The following is a 21,249-nucleotide window of genomic DNA, read 5'->3' on the forward strand; positions in this document are numbered from 1 at the left end:
CATGATTTAAGCCCTCTGGGAGCCATTTGGTAGATTCCAAAGAGGACAAGATTTAGAAGATGCATACCCGAGCTAGCCGCGACGTCTTGCGTGGAGGTTGGGTAGACAGCCGTCGAGGAGAAGTCCTAGATTAGCTAGATCTTTTTATTGATAATTCTCTTTGATTTTGAGATTTTGAATTGCCGATTATTATATTACTTTGGATTGTCAACGATTATGGTTTATTGAAAATCTTTTTCGTTTTTCTTAAGTATGATGTGACTTTTCTGTAAATCTTGAAAAATTTTGTGCATAGATCATGGAACAAAATATGGGTACATTTCAAAACGACTCTATATCTTATGGAATGTGTAGCTCCAACAATGGAAAATAAAATACATGAAAATTATCAAAACTATGGAACCTTCAACTAATTTAACACAACCATGCAAGGTTCTACAAAAGGTATATCATCTACTATGCCAATATATCTTGACCTTTGCACAAGTTAATAAAAAAGACCAAGCATACCACAAGACATTTTTAAGAAGTGACGAAGAAGAGATTGTTTAAAGAGATATGTGTTTATGTAGGTCCACCTAGGTAAGTAGTTGGTTGTGTTCTCACACGACTTGGACAAGGCAATAAAGCTGCAAGCACTTGCCAAAAGGGAAAATGAATAATCCAGCTATAGTAAATAAAACTCTAAGAATGATAATTTGCTTTTGGAAGTTGACATGATTTGTTTGTTTCTATGTGGAACATCAAGCATTGTTGCATATCATCGACAAAATACTTTTGAATAGTAATCTGACCATGTATGTTTAACCATTACTATGGGCCCTTAACCCACCCTTAACCCAAGAGAAGCCCAATAAAATAAGCTTGTGTGAAATATACAACCTTAAACTACTTGTCTACAACTAAGATGAGTTCACCACTAGTTGACAACATAAATTATGATGGCCTGCTCCAATGGAGGACTCAAAACACATTTTGTAGAGGATATGGCGTGCACCAAAGAATCGGTAAGCCAACTCAAATAAATAATACATCGCCACAACATTGCCTTTGGGATCTTACCAAAAAGAGGGGTTCAATGATGTGGGTCCTTTCAAATCCTACCGAATACACTAGCAACAGGTCTATTTTGATTTAGCAATTGATTATGCAGCAAAGTAGAAAGAAGCAAGTGCTCTCAAGAATCAAGCTAAGTTAGTTGCTAAAATTTTGCAAAATTTATGTTACAACCTCATGTAGCTGTCCTCTGATCAGCCTCCATGCAATGTACCAAACTCATGCACACATACACAAACAAACAAGGAAAGCACGATGGACGGGGCATTTTTGGCAACAAATCAACCAAAATATCCCATTAGAGGTGATTTTTATATGGTTGACTGCATTGACAAACAAGGAGAGAGGTGTGTAGTCTTGAGAGAGGGTATAGCTAGAGACTCCTAGTAAGAGCATTAAGTTCCAAAGACACAATGTAATACTTATGGTCTGTCCAACCACTTTCCGCTGCCTCTAGGAATAAAATGGATCCAGATCATACCCAACTGGTCAAACACTCTGTACCTGCTCACTTATGTAGAGCCAAGTGTGCTATTACCTTTTGGGAGTCCTTAAATAACTCCCCATATAGCCAACCAAGCTATACCTTGCATGGCTCAGAGAGTAATAATTATACCCCATCACTCCAAGGCTATAACATACTTTTCCCCTTAAGAGCTCACCTTTGCAGGGATGAACGCAAGGAGTCCATCAAAAGATGAGAACATTATCAGTTTGTCTATCTATAAATTCTTTACTTTTTGTACTCTTCTCCTCTTTGCTTTGTCATGCCTTCTCACAGAGGACTTAGGTCTCTACTCTACATAAGAGCTCAGGCTGCATGTTCTTGCCAGAGATCCATAGCAGCTGCTACTGCAGACTGAGGCATATACTCACTAAGCACAAAACCACAGGCATGCACCCACGCACGTGCACACCAACATGCAAGTTTGATCATCACACTTCCTTCCAGCCATTTCCTTTCAACTTGGATTCCCTTCACATGAGATGTAGAGCACAATTAAAGGAAAACTACACCCTGAAACCCATCAATGAGGAGGGTTTGGTTCAGGGGCAGCAATCTTTGGATATAGGTTTCACTATTACAATATCGTCTCAGTAAAGTAACGTCACAAGTTTCACTACAAAAAGGAGTCCAATGTCTCCACACATCTGCACAGTCACCCCTTCTACCAACAGGTACAATTAAGGCAATCCTTGTCATCCCCTTGCACAAGATAGGCAAAGTGGAAAGTTCCTATGCTTCCTTACTTCACATAAGGTGGCCGATTTAGGTGAAGCACCATAGCATAAATGGTTGTTACAAGAAGGGCATGACAAGCTCAATGAAATGAAGACCGTACCTCAAATTTGAGATCTGATAAATCAACTCCTATGATGCATGCAAATCAGTACTACATTAAGAACTTAGGTGCAGCATCACACTTCTTGCAAGTGGTGATTAAGCCAACAGGCTTAGTCATCAATTTGAACTACAAGCTGTTGAGCAATTAAGGTTTCTTGGTCGTGCAAACTACTCAAGCCTGAATGACAGAACAAAGCTACTGATGGTTTTTGACAGACAGACCATCTTCCTTGAAGCCCAGCTCTGACAAATCTTGCTTTGCCATAAGATTCCTGCAAAGAGGAGCCAAATTTACACTCAAAGTCCACATGCGTGTCCATGCGTGCACCCACACCCACAAGCACATGCAGACATGCACGCACCAAGGACGCCATTGTCATTATGCTGTAAGCTTGAATCTTCCAATGACAATTTCATTCAATGAACCAGCATGAACAGCTTTACCTTTCCATACGGCATTCCAGATAACTTTTGGACAAGTTCCTGCACTTTTCAGCCTCATGTTTGTTGTCTTTTAGGCAGGACAGATATTCCTTCATGACCTGCAGTTACGAGAAAGATTCAAAGACCAAAGCTAAAGATAAAAGCACTAAGTGGAAAAAAGTTGGCTGAAGTTTTTGCATGTGCCTTACACATGGAGACGCACATGTTTACATTCCTGAAAGTGGTCCAAAGGAAACACTCCTTTTTCAGGAGGGATAGGCTGCAATCCACGTGTGCCTCCAAAAGCACCCCCTGCTGCCATAACAGTCTTTTTTCAACTTCTTTCAGACCTGGAAAAGACATGAAATATTCATGGAAGATAATGGCATGCAAGGGATCTGAAAACTGTGACAATGACCCTTCAAAACTGTTTCTGTGTAGCCTTGTATATAGTGGCTTTGTACAGTAGTGGCAGCACGTCATATGATTGTGTGTAGAATATTCAGTTACATGTAATCCTTGTTGAGAACATTTGCCATGTTTCCAACAGACTTTGCCAGTCCTTCACGGTATCTCTCTCTCTCTCTCTCCCTCTCTCTCTCTCTCTCTCTCTAAATTGAGTAACATGAAAGAATCATCTACCAATGCATGACTGACCATTTTCTCTCCGCTTGGAAGAGTAAGCCCTACAACTTCACCATCCTCCACTAGGTTATCCAGTCGCCAAGATAAGATTGGATGTGTAACAATTGTAAACAAGAGAGAACTAAGTGGGCATCCCTGCGGCGTGACCTGAAAAGAAAGAAGAAGGGAGAAGGGGGAGGGGGGGGGGGGAGGGGGAGGGGAGGGTGTGAAAGAAAAATAGGTGGCCTGTGATACCAGATGACCGTCTCCAGATGTGGAGGAATGCTGCCTGAGTCCCCTGCCAGGCGCTCTAGGCGTCCCTGCAGAGTGTGGATAAGATCAATCCATATAGCTCGAATGGACTCCCCTGTGGGAGTGGCCTCGCTTGCAATAGTCTCATTGCAAAACTCATCAAATGTGCAAGCAGCTAGGCTGCAACCACTGAAATGCGGCCATGCGAAAGCATGAGAGAAAGGCCGCCTCCGTTGTCCTCGTAGAAGTGTGCTAGGCCAGCCTTCACCTGCCAGCAGGCAACTGCCCCCAGGTAACGGTGCGGGTAGTGGCGGGGACCACAGTGAAATGCTCTGCCAAACTTGCTGAGCCTTCAGACAAGCCCAAAGGCAGTGTCACTGAGACTCATCATGGCTGACGCATCTGTGACAAGCTGCTGGCTGTCCCGAAATTGCTAGCCAAGTGCCCAACAACCACAAAAGTATGAAACCTTGCGCAGGGGCAGAAACTGCGCCAAACGCACGTGGTGAGAATCTTTAGCATCCAATTCACAAAGTAGAGAGAAAAAGAAAGAAAGAAAGATATATTAAGCGTCTACTAAAAACCCAACGGTCCTATAAGACCAAAGTGATACAATAATGTCCATGGCATATCTCATCATGGAATGGAAAATAAAACAAAAAGAAAACATAAACATAGCTATCTCACTGGGGTGATACAAAACTGTCCATGGAAACTCATCATGGAATACTAAGAACATAGAAACATGAGAGCGAGAGAGAGGAGAATAAGAGTGAAGTAGACGACACCGTATTGGGTCCCAAATACCACCCCACCCCCCCCCCCTCGGCGGAGTATTTGCTTATATTATTCTTTGGAGAATGCTATACAATGCTTGAAAAACAAGCAATATGACTGCCCAACACAAGGACAAGGAAGACCATATGTCAACTGAGGATCCACCAATCCGAGGCACTGCAGAAGACTCTTCGGGCCACTTATGCAAGTCCAAATAGCTGAAGGACTGCACATATGCTAGCTTTATGATGAAGAGGATCTTCAATGATTGCCTGGAGATGATAGGATGAATATCTGCTGCTTGAACTGCTGATGAACTTTGCTGAATACTGAATGAATAAAGAAGGGAATGATGCACTGGTTTATATAGTCCTCAAGAGAGCTGGTCGACCAGGGAATGTTGTTGGCCAGGTTCTCTTGGACCCAAAAAAAAAAAAAACAAACATAAAATGCTGTAACCCAACATAAAATGTTAGCACTTTTTCTGGTTTGATCATTCCAGTTTGCTAGCCGACTGCAAAGGTCCCACAACATGCTGCTGGTGCCACCAGGGCAGCCTCTTCTACTGGCCGACAGGGACAGCAAGATCCCTTATGCTATCGGTTGGCTCTTCTTACGATTCATGGCTGAACACAGCCCCTAAATCAGGCTTTCAACCGGCACACAGCCATGGGCTGGCCTTCGGCTTGCCCATAGGCATGTCTTCCTGACCTACATGCTACTACTATCACGTGCACCCATGCACTGTGGTACACAATGACAAACTAGCTCATCAACAGTGCAAGAACCATGTAGAAAAGTGGTACCTTTTAGGATATTTTGATGTATGCCGTGAGCCTTTGTGAGCCCCAATCCAGGACATGTCAGGCACGAGCTACGTAGGTCGACCTCCCAGCCATAGAGGTAAGTGTCAAGTCAGTCCTCTTAACCCACTGTGGAAAATTCAATAAGTGTTCATCAAGTACATTGTATGCAAATGTCAGCCATAGCAGTAGTATGCATCATAGGCATTTAGTAACCATAAACTTTAGTGAACAAAGTGATAATATATAAATAAAGTTGAGTGTGAACACTTACCACCTGCAAAACACATAAAATCACCGCCTTAGTCCCAAACAGGTGTGCACATACATGTGCACAGGGTGTCCGGGCGTACCCAATGCCCGTGAACATTCATTGGCAAAAATACCAAGCAATGTCCAGGCAACAAAACAAGTCATACATGCAAGTGCATTTCACAGGCATATGCTTGTGCACAATAATTTGGATTAAATCTCCCAACTTGCCATCTTGTACACCAAAGTAAAATCCCGACCACGGGCACCACCCATGCAGGATTCAAATACTCACCAAAGCAACTGCCCTTCCATGAGTTCACATAACACTCACCTTTCATGAGTTCACAAAATCACTCACCAGGGTTACCACCCTTCCATGAGTGAGTCCATCATGCTCCTAGATACTCCCAAGACAACATCTTGGAGATCCTTCCGTATGTCACAGCTCTGGAGGAATTGTGACACCAAGGTTAGGGTTAGGGCTTGGCCAGACATGGGAGAGCTAATAGTGTTACGTCCCAAACTAGGCTCTGGACCAGTATTAACCAGGGTTAGAAGAACCCATGGTTAAGGGATAAGCTGACCTGTGGTTAGGGTTAGGAGTTAGCCGGGCACTAGGGCCAACAGGACCCTCCCGTAGGGCTAAGGGCTAGCAAGGATGAGGTCTGAATTGGCGTAGAGTCAGTTAAAAGTAAGCTAGGGCCTATTTATGTCTAAACTTTAAAAGCTTATTTGTAGAGCAAAGGACCAATTATAGCAGGGTTATTACTATATAAGTGAGTTTGGGCTCACTTATGATGAGAGGATCCCTCATGGTGGAGGAGCTCCACCTGGACGAGCAAGACTCAAGGCCATAGTACCTGCAGGTGGGCAAACGCACTGGTGGTTTGGGATGCCATGGCATGGCTTGCTGACTTGCGGGGCAATTCAACCGCAGGCTCAGGGGTGCCTCTGGAATGGAGCCTATGGCTAGGTGGTGAGTCACTAGCCACAATCTATCACAGTCATTGATGTCGATTCGATGCGGGTTACTTCTAACCCTATTGGAATTTCTAGGTATGTGGTCCTTACATTGCGTATCAGAGCCGGACCTGCTGGCTTGAAGCATGAGGAGCTCTTGAACGGAGCGATTTGATAAAATCCATCGCCTGGATCTTCTGGAGCTTAAGTCATCACATTGCTTTTTCGCTTTCCAAGGTCTGGGTGGTATGGGACACCTCGACAGAAGGCAAGGAGTAACCAAACTTGAGGGAGAAGGTCGGTATGGTTGGATATGGGAGAGGGGTGCAAACTGCTCCATATCCATGAGAAAAGGCAGAGAGAGAAGCATGATGCTTTTTTTTTTGCTTTTTTGAGTTTTTATGCAGGAAATTTATATACCTAGATGAATCCAGGAACATGCCCAAATTCACCTTTTAGGAACGTGCATGTTATATACTCATGGTAGTCAACCCACAAGACTATATAACTATCAACTCCATTATGCATAGTACGGACTAGATACTACGATATCAAGATATGCTCTCACACACGCACTCCACACACACATAAGAGCATATATTCACACACAGCTCTTTGTACTGAGTTTCTGTCAAACCTCCGGAGATGCAGGGCAAACTCAGCCATAATGAAGCCTAGCACTAAGGGAAGTAGCAAATAGTACAGCAAATAAGTAGTTGATAGGGAAAATGCACCGCTAAAGATAGAAAGAATCTGCAGGAAATTTATGTCTGGTGCCCTAGTTGTCATGAGTATCACCATGTGCTTTTTTGTCTCATGTTTATGCTTGGTGGTTTCTTTTTTGACTAGACTATTTGGCTTATGCTAAGAAGCTAATTGCCAAACTTCTGCATGCCTATGGCTATGGTATGCACGAAGATATGGTTGATTTAAGCTCTCTGCAGAGGGCCCTGCTGGTTGCCAGAAATAGAGAAGGGCATAGGCGGTGAAAGAGGACATAGAAGGGGTACTATTTTACCTCTGTGCAGAGTGATCCAGAAAGAAGAAGAGGGCCGCTGTTGCGTGCTGCAGTGTCCAGCGGCCATGAACTTGCTGCCCTTGTATAGGTGTGGGTACCCAAGTGAGAAGCCATACCTCTGGATGTGGCGGCGCCATGCGTTAGGGCAGATATGGCCAGATCTGGGCGCACAACAGGAGTCGTCAAACCTCTCTTTAAATAGCAAAAAAGTATATGGATGAGGGAAAAAGCACAGGTGATACTTTTTTGGGCATAACAGGCTGATTTGGGCATGTGTAGGAGGATGCATTTACTTAATGCCTTTTTTGGAGAAAAGTTGCTTTTTGAGCACGTTGTTTTTTCTGTGGTAGACCAGAGATTAAAAAAAGGCTCTTGGCCACCCAGCATAGCATGCTCCTTTTGTTTATGCATCATCTCCTCACACAACCCTTGCCTTTAGTGCTCTCTCACACCATTGTTGCTTACTTTTACGCTCTTCACAGGTTCTTTTTCAGAGCTGAACCTAGGCTGATCATATGGATTCCATGGCCATGTCTTTGGAGGTACAAGGAACCTCACTGAATCATCATGCAGAGACTACCCGGAATGGGTTTTTTCTTCTTTTTTTTGTAAGGCATTTTGGCATATTGCTTTTGTTTCCCAAATTTCGGATACAAAAAAAGCATATGTGCGTGTGTTGTATGCCCATTGCTTTTTCCCTAGATTCATGGATACAAAAAGAAGCATGCCTAGGTGTTGCTTTTTTGAGCTTTTCCCCTAATTTTTGAGGGGTAGAAAAAGCTTTTTTCCTTATCGAAACAATCCAACAATTGGACACCGAGTGTGGAAGCTTTTGCTGTGGACACTCTGGGTGGACCAAAGGATTATCCTTGTATGCAGCAGGTTTAGTGGCAGCTTGTTGTCAGTGTGCTTTTTCACCCCATATTAGACAAGCTTTTTGCTTGAAGTCCGTGGAGCAGTCAACTAAGCTGCTGGGATTGTTTGGACCCTATCCTCCACCTGTTGCTTTGCAAGAGGATGACCAAGGAAGCATGGCCCAGACCTTTCAAGCTTTGGATTGTCATGTGCATCCTTCACTTGGATGCCATGTAGACATATCTGAACAAGAAGGTACAGGACCTGGAGTGGAAAACTGGTCCCATGTGAGCCCAGTCCGGGACGAGTCAACCAGGGTTCCACTCCATGCGTCCGACGTCAGGTGTGCGTTGTCCTGCACATGAAGCAGTGCCAGGCCGCGCTATGAGTCTTCCTCTAGAATGATGTTAGTGGTTCTGTGTATCTGGTATGATATTGGATGCTAGACCTCTGTGTAGGCATGTAGAGATGGGGCCAGCCCATAGGGCTACCCCAAGATCATTTATGTGGGCATGGGGGAGGTGTAGAACCACCCCCAAGGGGCCAGAAGGGCCCCATGCTGAGCCCACAAGCCCTAGTGTGGGCTGGGCAGGCTGTCGGCCAGCCCTCGGGGCTCTGGCCAGGCAGCCGACAGGGTCCCAGCCCTGTCCAGCCAATCGGTTGTGTGTGGGGCAGCCCCACACTAGTTGCATTTGGCTGCCCAGCAACTTGGACACCCAGCCAGGGCATAAGCACAGGCTGGACAGCATAGTAGGTGTGAAAACGCTGAGTTTTATTAGCATAAGTTGCTACTTTATCTAGTCGTGGAAAAGAAAACTGCTGACTGACTGGATATGTGAGGGGGTATAAATACCCAGCCCTACCAAGCGTCTCTATCATCTCATATTTCACAAAGTGCTACAGCTACTCAAGGGCCCGGACAGCCAAGGGAGAAGCTAACGCAAGGGTGAAGGGTGAAGGTCAAGGGCAGAGATTCATCGCAGCCAAAACAAGTCAAGTCAGTCTTTTATTTTCAGATTTTGCATCATTCTAATAAAAGCAAATACACCATTCGTGGTGGGGGCCCTACAGAGGGTATTCGGGACCCAATACTGTGTCCTCTTCTCCCTCTCTCTCTCTCTCTATTTTGTACACATCTACTTTTAGTTTTGTGCCTTATTCTCATCGTGAACGATTGCTGATTTCTGAGCATTGAAGTTACCGATCTACCCCAAAGCTTCCGCATGTCACAGTGGTATCAGAGCCTACTTCAAGTGTAAAGATTCAGCAAGAAACCAGAAATTTTTTCTCGCTCGTGTGGTTGGTTTTCAAACTCCGGTGGACCACCGCTTCCAGAGTGACTCCTGTCCCTCGAAGGACGGTTGGTTTTCAGCCTCCGGAAGTCTCCCACACACAGTGGATGGTCAGATTGCGCTCCGGAAAGGTAGTGCATTTTCTTGCTATGGCGAGCTATGACGACGAGAGAGAACAAGAACCTTGGGACCGAAGTGCACCAGGCAGTCCATCTAGGGCATCAGGCATGAGTGTACCAGAGATGTTCCAAAAGATGATGCGAGCAATCGCAAAACAAAGAACCAAATTGGAAGAGCAGAAGGCGCAAGTACTAGATCTGGAAGAGCGCACCCGTTCTCTAGCTCCGCGTTTTCCGTCTCCTCCTCCCTCTCCTTCCGTTTCCCCGATTCCGGATCCTCTACAAAGAGACCCTTTCGAAGGGTCATGACCGCAGCCGAGTTCAATGCTTGAGTTGCAGATGCGTGCAATGGAGATTCGACAACGTGAAGACAACGTCATGCGACACCTGGAACATGAACGAGAAAATGAACTTCAGTAAGTATAATGGTAAACTCGACCCCACAACGCTTTATTCATGGTTGCATCAATTTGAAGCTTACTTTGCCGCAGTTCGAAAAAGTGATACTGACAGGGTGATCTTAGCTAGTTGGTACTTGGAAGGTGAGGCCATTCCTTGGTGGACCCACTGGGCTCATGCCCACACCAAATTAGGTATAGTAGCTTATGTTTGGGATGAGTTTGTCTGCGACCTTAAGCAGCGGTTTCAACCGCCCCATTACCTTGAGCGACTCGAAGACGAGTTTAGGGGAGCACGTCAAAACGCGCAACCAATCCTTCAGTTTGCCAATAAAATTTCAAACTTATGTTTGCAGTTGGGCTTATCTGATACGAACAAGAAAGGGCAATTCCTTTATGGCCTTGATACGCAAATCCAGTGGGTGGTGCGTATGTTTAGGCCAGCCATCTTCATAGACGCACTCTTCCTTGCACAGAGTGCTGAAATGAAGCACAATGGCGGAAAGCCCACGACTTCCCAACCAGCTCCTCCCAAGGCTAACACCTCGAGGGAAAAAGGCCAGAACCACACAGGGTCTTCCCCATGACAGAGCACGGTGTTGAAATATACAAGTGAATAGGGTGTGTGTGGGAACAAGCCCTTAGCAAGAGGCTGTAAAAGAGAATCTGTAAATGTAAGAGAACGTGTGAAAAGGTGAGAAGTATCTACTGGAAGAGAATAAGGGTAGCATGAGGAGATTTAGGAGGTGTGGAGATATTCTGGGAGAAGTGGAGAGAATCAGGCAAAAGAGGTGGAGTGAATCAAGGAGAAATCAGTGGGATTAGATGCTTGGATGTAAACTCTATAAATTGAGGCATTGGCCTAATGAGAATTTGATGGTTTTTGATTATCCATGCCTGCATTAAGCTATCAGTTAATTGCTCACTAATCACATCTTAATTATCGTCTAATCTCTTTGTTAATGATGTTGATTCTAGCATTTGATCCACCATAGCTCATCACATTGCTGTAATTTTAACATGGTATCAAAGCCTAGCCCTAGCCTAGAATCCATCAAATTTATGAGCCCATTATCTAACTAGGATTAGTAGATGATTAAGAAATAATCACTTTTTTAGTTGTTTTCAAGTAGCCCACTGCACCCCCAGCCAGTGGAGGGGCTTGATCTCCCTCCAGAAGCAACATTAGGACAAGCCCTTCTAGGCATGCATAGCCAGCCTCCCCACAGTCCACCAGCCACGCAAATCGGCGCAGCAAACCGCCCTCTACAGCTCAGGAAAATTGCGATTCTACAGGCGCATTGTTTTTGAAGAAAATTTGATATTTCTGCTGCTCCAAATCAAATTGCTCTAATTCCTCTTGGCCCTAGAGGTTTTCAAGGGTGCTCTACAAGCTGGTGAAGACAGAATTTGATTTGATCAAGTCTACAGTGAGATCCAAGCTCTTCATCAAATCTGCAAACAGAGATTAAGCATTCAATGTTTGGTCAAATTTTGTGTTTCTTGGCTTAATCCTCTACTAGACTAATTGCTATTGATGGCCTTGAAAGCATTTGAGCTCATTTAAACTCTAAGGCCTCAGATCTGTACTCCCTGCGTACTCTATTTTCTGCACACAAAAGAAAGGATTAATTTGCTAATCAGTGATTAGTCAGTGCTAATCACTGTATTTTGGTGCAATTGAGGGTTCAAATTAACCATTAGGTATCTGATACAGATCCCTATAACTTCATATTGCAATTTGGAGATGGTTTGATACTCCAACCATTCCGTACAAATTAGTTACCCTTGATTTAATGTAATTTCTGATAATTTTATGCTGATAAATCTGTTGTAATCATCTCTTAAATACCAGATTGAGTTGTAAAAGGGTAGACACTGCCCTTGAAATTGGATCAAGAGGTAAGACCCCCTTCACATTATCATGAGTACGACACAATAGAGAGTCAAATTTAATGGGGAGCAGTTTTATACATGGCAGACAAAAACCATGTATCTGCTCATGAGGAAAAATTTGTGGGGGCTAGTTGAGGGAAGAGATGAATGCCCAGAGGTGAGAGAAAAATGAGTGGAAGAGCAAGAATGAAAAAGCATTGGGACTTATCACACTCAGTTTAAATGATGAAATCATTCATCACATCACAGGGATACAGTGGGCAAAAGATGCATGGGATGAACTCAATAAATTATTTGACACACAAGCTAAAAATTCAAAGATAAATCTGTTAATGCAATTCTGCAAATTGGATATAAAGGAAAGTGAACCTTTAATCACACACTTGAACAAATATGAAAGCATTAAGCAACAACTAGCAGCTATTGGCAAAAAGGTAGAAGATGATGAGGCACTAGCAGTGCTTCTGAAGAATGTGGACAAAGGTGAATATGAAAACATTGTAGCAACACTAAAGAATGTACATGAATTGAAGCTACACGAGATAGAAGGAGCTCTATTAGAGCAAGAGACCAGAGGCAAAGAGAAAAAATGGCTTGACTCAACAGCAGGAGAAGAAAAAGCATTCTTCACCCGAGGAGGATTCTCTCGAGGACGAGGACGAGGAAGAGGCAGAGTAGGAGGAAGGACCTTCACTTGCCACAACTGTGGAAAGCCAGGACACATGGCAAGAGACTGCTACAGCAAACCCAGTGGAGAAGGAACGACATCGGCAAACTTTATGGAGGCTCCTAAGGAAGTGGAGTCAGATCATCTTTTCTGAGAGAGAGAGAGAGAGAGAGAGAGAGAGAGAGAGAGAGAGAGAGAAACCCCACAACCCAATGTAACTCCCCCAACAGAGTAAAACCACCTCTGAGCCACCGATGATGTAGGCCATGTGGTAGATGTATGTGTGAGCACTTTAGTCAAGGTCACGGCACTTATAGTAGCCTTGGACACATAGAGAGAGAGAGAGTGTCAAGGACTATGAGTTTAGGGACTTGAGGCACTGGTCGTGGACTATCAAGTAAGAGGGAAACTTGGTATAGAGTCCACGTGTGCTAGGACTATTAACTTGAGGGGAGGTGTTGAAATATACAAGTGAATAGGGTGTGTGCGGGAACGAGTCCTTAGCAAGAGGCTGTAAAAGAGAATCTGTAAATGTGAGAGAACTTGTGAAAAGGTGAGAAGTATCTACTGGGAGAGAATAAAGGGTAGCATAAGGAGATTTAGGAGGTGTGGAGATATTCTGGGAGAGATGGAGAGAATCAAGCAAAAGAGGTGGAGTGAATCAAGGAGAAATCAGTGGGATTAGATGCTTGGATGTAAACTCTATAAATTGAGGCATTGGCCTAATGAAAATTTGCTAGTTTTTGATTATCCATGCTTACATTAAGCTATCAGTTAATTGCTCACTAATCACGTCTTAATTATCGTCTAATCTCTTTGTTAATGATGTTGATTCTAGCGTTTGCTCCACCATAGCTCATCACATTGCTGTAATTTTAACACACGGGAGCCTTTGGCTCCAAGACCTCAACCAATGCGCCCAAGCTTACTCCAGACCAGAAAGCAGAGGTGGGCAAGACCGGTGACAAGTTGAGTGCCGAGGAGATTGCTCAGTACAAGAAGGAGGGTAGGTGTTTCTTTTGTCATACAAAAGGACACACTTCTCGGGAGTGTCCTAAGCCACCCCAGCTTCCACCGCTTTAGTCGTGAGCCCAGCTTCCATACATACCCCAGTGGATGTCCCTAGTTCTTCGAATCCCAATGCTTCGGTTGGAGCAATCATTAGTTCAGTGACCATTAAGTGAGATCAAGGAATCCCAAACTTTCCACTCATAAGCCACTTGCAAGCTAAATGAGCAATCAGGAAAGGCGCACATTGTGTGATGATTTACATCCAAACTACCCAGACGGTGGCCAGTGCTTCCAAGAAGTATTCGGCTCTCCATGAAAAGTTCCAGAAAATTTTTCTTCGGGACAATCTCCCTCCCTAGCTCCCCCTGTCTAGACCGGAGGACCACAAGATCGACCTTCTCCCAAGCTCGGAACCCCCAAGCAAATTTCCATATCGCCTTTCCAAGGCAATGGAATCGGAGTTGGACCACCAACTCCAAGAATAATTGCAATCTGGCTTCTTCCGTCCCAGTGTGTCGCCATTTGCAGCACCGATCATGTTTGTCAAGAAGAAAGATGGGTCTTCTCGATTGTGTGTCGATTATCATGCACTCAATAAGCTGCTTATCAAAAGTAGATTCTCGATGCCTTGAATAGACTATATTCTCGAGAGGCTGAATGGGGCTAAAGTGTTCTCAAAACTCGATGCCTTGAATAGACTATATTCTCGAGAGGCTGAATGGGGCTAAAGTGTTCTCAAAACTTGATTTGAAGAGTGGGTACCACCAGGTGAGGATTGTTGAGGGGGACATCCCCAAGACAGCCTTTCGTACGAAGCGGGCCCACTATGAATTTGTGGTCATGCCTTTTGGCTTGATGAACGCCCCAACCACATTCAACCGCATGATGATGCGGGTATTCCGGGGATTGATTGGAAAGTGTGTGTTCATATTTCTCGACGACATACTAGTATTTTTAGCTACGGTTGAGCAGCATAACATTGATGTGGAGAAAGTCTTGAAGTTGCGGGAAAGCAACGAGCTCTACGTCAATGAGAAGAAGTCAGAATTTATTTGTTCGAGGTTCATTACCTTGGATATATAATTAGTGCAGAAGACATTCGACTTGATCCGGCCAAGGTGGCCGAGATTGTCAATTGGGAAGTACCACAGACTGCTTATGACATCAGATCCTTTGTGGGTATATGCCAAGCATACTCCACCCACATAGACAAGTTTTCTGACCTCTCGGCGGACCTCACCGATCTGCTAAAGGGTGTCAAGACTAAAAGGCAACGGATTCATGACTCCACGAGCGTTGGAGGCATTCAAGAACCTCAAGGTGGCTTTGTCAAAAGCGCCTTGTCTAGCGCTTGCCTCGTGGAACAAGCCGTTCCAAGTCACTGATGCGAGTAACATCGCAATTGGACAATAGAATGGCCATCCAGTAGCTTACATGTCTCGTAAGTTACTGCCCGCGGAAAAGAATTACTCGGTCTCCGATCGGGAACTCCTCAGAGTTATTCAGGCCTTGAAACATTGGAAACATTTCCTTTATGGCTGTGACTTTTTACGCTGGATTCAAACAATGCCAAGTGCACAGTGGAGTGACCGACAGCACTGCTGGAGCCAGATATTCCAACAATTTGGTGGTATAATTGAGTACCTTCCAAGAAAGGCCAATCTAGTGGCCAATGCTTTGAGCCTAAATGGACAGGTGACTTTGATTCAAACCACTAGACTTGACCTTGTTGATACGGGACTAGACGACATGAAGCATATGTACGCGGATTCCGAGGAATTCGGTACACAGAGGGAATTGACATTGGATGCCACAGGACCATGCCACTTTTTGATACGCAAACGGTTGGCTTTTCTACGAAAACCATCCGTGTCATGAAGTCGTTCAGGGCAGCTCTCCTCCATGACACCCATGACACCATTACTGGTGGCCATCAGGGGCATTAATTCGAATTTGGAGAAGTTAGAATGGCAATATTATTGGCCAAAGATGAGGCGAGATGTGTTTGCACATGTGCAACAATGTGATATTTGTCAAGAGTTGAAAGCTCATCGTGGGAAGAAGATAGGTTTGTTACTGCCCTTACCAATTCCTAAGGGACCTTTCCAAGATATATCAATGGATTTTGTCACGAATCTGCCTCCCAGTCCAAGTAAGCGCAATACTTAGTGCTTGACTATAGTTGACAGATTTAGCAAATTTATTATACTTATTCCATATGCAGGACTAATGTGATTGCCGAAGATGTTGCCCATTTGTTCATTCGGCATTGGTACTCAATTGGCGGGATCCCTAGGACCATAGTGTCAGACCGAGATGCCAAGTTTACTAGTTATTTTTAGAGGGCATTGTTTGATAACTTTGGTACTAAATTGAATTTTTCCAGTGCATTTCAACTATAGACGGATGGCCAGATAGAAATCTACAACCAGTTGGCCTTTGACGTGCTAAAGTGTTATGTCCACGATCAGCAAGGTAAGTGGGAATCGTATTTGCCTTTAGTTCAAGCTGTTTTGAATGATTCTTTTTCTTCAGCTATTGGTAGGACTCCATACGAAGCAACATTTGGAAGACCATTCCAAACGCTATTGACCAGAGCCTCGTCTTCAGTACTTGAATCGAACACATTGACGGAACCTTACTAGGAGATTTTGGAGTCAGTAAAAGACAGGTTGGCTAAAGCACAGGAGGCCTACACTCGACAAGCCAACAAAGACCGAAAGGATATAAGTTTTCGGAAGGTGATTGTGTTTATCTTTGGATCATGAAGCAAAGGTTGAAACAGGTGGACAAGCGATGCCCAAAGTTGTCATTCAGGAGCTTCGGACCTTTTCCCATCCAAAGAAAGATTAACGAGGTTTCAATGAAGTTGAAGCTACCTCCGAGCTGGACTATGCACGATGTGTTCCATGTCAGTTGGTTAAAACCATATGCAGGTCCGATCCCTTCAAAAGTGAAAGACGAAGCGGAACCAAATATCATTGATGAAGCTGAAGTGATGGTTCCAGAATTGATCCTTTTGCACCGCTTCAAGCATGGCTCAGGCCGAAGACAAAGACAATTCCTCACAAAGTTTCAGGACCGAGGGACCCACGAAGTGGTATGGCTTGACAAAGAGTTCTTCGACGACTATCCGGCTTTATTGACGGACTATTTGGAGCCTATGCAGCTTCCGTCAAGTTAAGCAGATGGGGATGTCACGTGCATCCCGCACTTGGATGCCACGTAGACATATCTGAACAAGAAGGTGCAGGACCTGGAGTGGAAAACTCGTCCCATGTTAGCCCAGTTCGGGACGAGTCAACCAGGGTTCTACTCCATGCATCCGAGATCGTGTGTGCATTGTCCTGCACATGAAGCAGTGCTAGTCCACGCTGTGAGTCTCCCTCTAGAATGATGTTAGTGCCAGACCTCTATGTGGGCATGTAGGATTTGCATATGTAGAGATGGGGCCAACCCATAGGGCTATCCCAAGATCATTTATGTGGGCATGGGGGAGGTGTAGAACCACCCCCAAAGGGCCAGGAGGGCCCCATGCTGAGCCCACAAGCCCTAGTGTGGGCTGGGCATGCTATCGGCCAGCCCTAGGGGCTCTGGCCAGGCAGCCGATAGAGTCCCAGGCCCTATCCAGCCAATCGGTTGTGCGTGGGGCAGCCCCACACTAGTTGCATTTGGCTGCCCAGTAACCTAGACACCCAGCCAGGGCATAAGCACAGGCTGGACAGCATAGTAGGTGTGAACGCTGAGTTTTATTAGCATAAGTTGCTACTTTATCTAGTGGTGGTGGAAAAGAAAACTGCTGGCTGCCTTTGGTTAAGCTGGCCGACTGGATATGTGAGGGGGTATAAATACCCAACCCTACCAAGTGTTTCTATCATCTCATGTTTCACAAAGTGCTACAGCTACTCAAGGGCCCGGACAGCCAAGGGAGAAGCTAACGCAAGGGTGAAGGGTGAAGGTCAAGGGCAGAGATTCATCTCAGCCAAAACAGACCAAGTCAGTCTTTTATTTTCAGATTTTGCATCATTCTAATAAAAGCAATACACCATTCGTGGTGGGGGCCCTACAGAGGGTATTCGGGACGAAATATTGTGTCCTCTTCTCCCTCTCTCTCTCTCTCTCTCTATTTTCTGCACATCTACTTTCAGTTTTGTGCGTTATTCTCGTCTTGATCGATTGCTGATTTTTTAGCATTGAAATTACCGATCTACCCCGAAGCTTCCGCATGTCACATGGACATGGTCCCATTATGTACCGACAGATGAGCTGAATGTTCTCTTGGTGCCAGGAGGTTCCTGATGTGTGGGGCCCAAATTGACATCCACATGCTTTTGCATGAGTTCAGGAGTGGCTTGGTAGTATAGCAGATTTCATAAAACCGAAATTTTGAGGGAGTGTTTATTCACTCCGTGAGTCATATTCGGAGTTACCTCGGAAACTCTTATACACCAATTTTTTTTATTTGGTACTTTTGTACTTTTGTCAAAACCCCTATTTAATGAGTTCTTTTCATAAGGCCTTTTCATTGCCAAATTTTTGTGGTTAAATCCAATTTTATTTGTTAAAATTTTGTGTTACATGCTCTATGCCTTCTACATCGTGAATTGAATATTCGTGACAGTGCGTAGAAGTGCTATGCTTTCATATACTGGTTCACATATCGTGGCATGTTATGGCTCGTCCACATACCATATTTTCACCGAGAGGGGTAATGCGAACATGTCCTAGAGAGCAAACCCTCTAAAAGGGTGGAGAGATGATGATACCTGGACCATATTCATGTTGTGTACCTGTGGCCGACTATAGGCATGGCCTAGACACAAAACGCAGAGGGTTGTGGACGGTTATGGATGGCTAGCCAGATGACGAGCTGGTTCCAGAAACTAAGGTTGTGAGGGACCCTGTATACCTAGTTTTTGGCCTGAAGGACATGATGGTATCTTTCATCTCTAGTTTTACCGATTAAACTGGCTGGGTGCTAGGTTGATCCAGAGGTTTGACCATGACATCCAATTGGACGTTTGGTTGCATCGAGGTCCATTATTTGGGGAAATTGGCACTTTCACCTTAGATTTGTATACTCACCGGAGGTTTTACATGGGATATGTTCTGGTGGTATGGGATGCCAAAACCTATAGCATGTAGGGTCTCCTGATGCTTTGATTTGTGGGACAACAAGATAATGGAGCTTCTCGGATGTCTTGAGCATGGCAATTCACCGAGGTTGTGTGACCCGCTGGGAACTCTAGTCAAGATGATTCTGTAATGATTGTGACTTAATTACCCTTAATCATTGAAAGGACGCCAGTGAAGGGTCATACCTTGTCACATGGGTCATCATCAAAGGACACGTCTCTTCAAAGGGACACATCTATTGATTAAAGGACACACCTCTATGTCCAAAAGACACAACTATTCATTCGTGAGTCACACTCTTTTGTCAGGGATGTGCCTCTTCATTTGTACCTCTTCGGGCCCTATTTAACAAGGCCTTGTGTCTCAATGCAAACAACTAGCTTTCCGCTCTCTAATTATCTTTAGTTCTTGTATTCAATTTTAATTATGTCTTAATAGACTAGGAAGTCCTCACAGTGGTATCAGAGCAAACAAGCTCCAACTTGTAGGATACCCACATCCAAAAAACCCTAATCCTAATCCTAAAAATCAAAAACCCTAAATCAACAAATTAACCTTAGAATTAAGGATAGCAACAGTTGTATGGAAGAACATGAGAGAATGCCCCATTTAATTTTGCCCAATTTTGCCAATTTTGCTTGATTAAGCAGTTTTCCCCCAATTTTCTCAAAAAAAAATGGTGGGAAGCAGAGACTCACATCAGGGTTCCATCCAAATGCTTGAAGGCTCCCTTGTACTCTATTGGAGGTCTTGATAGCACTCCCTTGGGGCTGAATCCTCCCCACGTAAGGGGCGCCACCCATTCGTTTTCTGAAAGCCACAACCTTTCATGTTTTTTGTGTGACGTTTCACATAATACAAGTTAAGGCTTAACCCACGTGGCTTTACCCAACGACCCAAGCAGCCGGCGGCCAACACATCAACGGCAACCCGACCTGTGTAAAGATGCCCACGGCAGTGACCAGCGCAACGCACAAGAAACAAAAAAGAAGGAAGACGCCCATTGCAGCGCCCAATGCTAACTCAAAAAAAAAAAAAAGAAGGGGAACCCACGGCAACGACCAGCTCTAACTCACCCAAAAAAAAAAAGAACATAAGGCACGGCCAGTAACTAGCGCATTTTTTTATTTTTTATTTTAAGAACACCAACCTGGCGTGCTGTTTTCGACCAACTGGTTCATGGTCCTTCATTACCTGCTGATCATCATGGCCTCTGCAACCCTCAATGGCAATATATCTTTCCTTGTGCCTGTAAACATTAATATGAGGCATTTTTATAATTCAGAAACCCTCCACTTCATTATTTTTCGGGCACAACATATATCCGGGGCAAATATCACTTGTTACGGCTGAAAACACCAACTCATATTCCATGGACACACTTCACCGTCTTCCAGTGAATTTTCCTACAGTGGTGGCTTATGGCCAAGGGGCCATACGAGTTCAACTATATTCAGGACACACCCTCTCCTGTACTTGTGACCTCTCCTGCTCCTAAGTGCATAGGCCGATACGTCAATATCAGATCGGCCTATGCACTTGGTGTGTCCCCTCTAAATGTTTTGCTTCTTATGTTTCCACGTGGCAAAGGGTAGCTACCAAGCCCTTCCTCTCTTCCTCCATTGTTTAGAGCTTGAAATCACATCTTCCTCCAAGCCATCCACATAGCACCATTCTCAAAAGAAGGGACACACCAAGCGCATAGGCTGATCTGTGAATATCGGATCGGCCTATGCGCTTGGTGTGTTCCCTCCCTCTGAATGGTGTTATATGGATGGCTTTTTGTAGAAAGACAAAGAAAATGGAGCAAGTGACCTAAAACTCAGTGGTACACACCAAATGCGTAGGCAGGCCTATGCGCTTGGTGTGTCCCCTCCCTCTGATTGTCTTTCTTGCATGGTGGCACTCCTAGAATGAAGCAAAGAATCCTAGCCCCACTTATCTTAGCAAAGGTGCTTCATTCTAGGGTTATATAGCCCTACTCCACCACACGGAAGTCTAGCCGGTAGACCATTCCCACCTCGTGGTGGCAATCTTTCTTGCCACCTGGCAAAGGTGTAGCTACCAAGCTTGAAATCACCTTCAAGGCTCGCTCCAATTTCTTCATCTACTACAATTTTGTAGAAGATTGGATTAAGCGATGTGAATGCCACCATGAAAATGAAACATTCAGAGGGAGGGTACACACCAAGTGCAAAGGTTGTTTGATATTCATGGATGGGCCTATGTGCTTAGTGTGCACCACTCAATTTTAGATCAACTTCAAAGCCCAATGCACTTGCTTTAGATGGGAGGGGACACACCTAGCGTATGAGGTGATCTGATATTAAATTGAGGCTAAGCTCAAAAATGTCACTTCTCT

The 21,249-nt window shown here is 44.6% G+C and overlaps 1 protein-coding gene across 7 annotated transcripts in view; it reads right to left on the reverse strand.

Annotated features, from left to right (window-relative positions):
- Nucleotides 1-2,056: 2,056 nt before the first annotated feature.
- LOC147634156 (uncharacterized) overlaps nucleotides 2,057-21,249 on the reverse strand; it is a 43,379-nt gene continuing 24,186 nt past the window's right edge. Inside the window, exons 1-5 of one of the 7 annotated variants that reach the window (XM_086805301.1) lie at nucleotides 20,038-20,056; nucleotides 5,284-5,409; nucleotides 3,048-3,174; nucleotides 2,846-2,943; nucleotides 2,057-2,673 (exon numbers count right to left, since the gene is read on the reverse strand). In XM_086805301.1, coding sequence (XP_086661427.1) covers nucleotides 2,598-2,673; nucleotides 2,846-2,943; nucleotides 3,048-3,146 — 273 coding nt within the window. In that variant the 5' untranslated portion in view covers nucleotides 3,147-3,174; nucleotides 5,284-5,409; nucleotides 20,038-20,056 and the 3' untranslated portion in view covers nucleotides 2,057-2,597. Of the gene's footprint in view, nucleotides 2,674-2,845; nucleotides 2,944-3,028; nucleotides 3,175-5,283; nucleotides 5,410-7,629; nucleotides 7,650-19,585; nucleotides 19,698-20,037; nucleotides 20,171-21,249 lie in introns of those variants that run through there. The other 6 variants (XM_086805299.1, XM_086805297.1, XM_086805302.1 and 3 more) reach the window with 6 other exon arrangements.

Source organism: Cibotium barometz, chromosome 11 (assembly GCF_041138505.1).
Source record: "Cibotium barometz isolate CiBa-2024 chromosome 11, ASM4113850v1, whole genome shotgun sequence".
In the NCBI taxonomy this organism is placed as follows: Eukaryota; Viridiplantae; Streptophyta; class Polypodiopsida; order Cyatheales; family Cibotiaceae; genus Cibotium; species Cibotium barometz.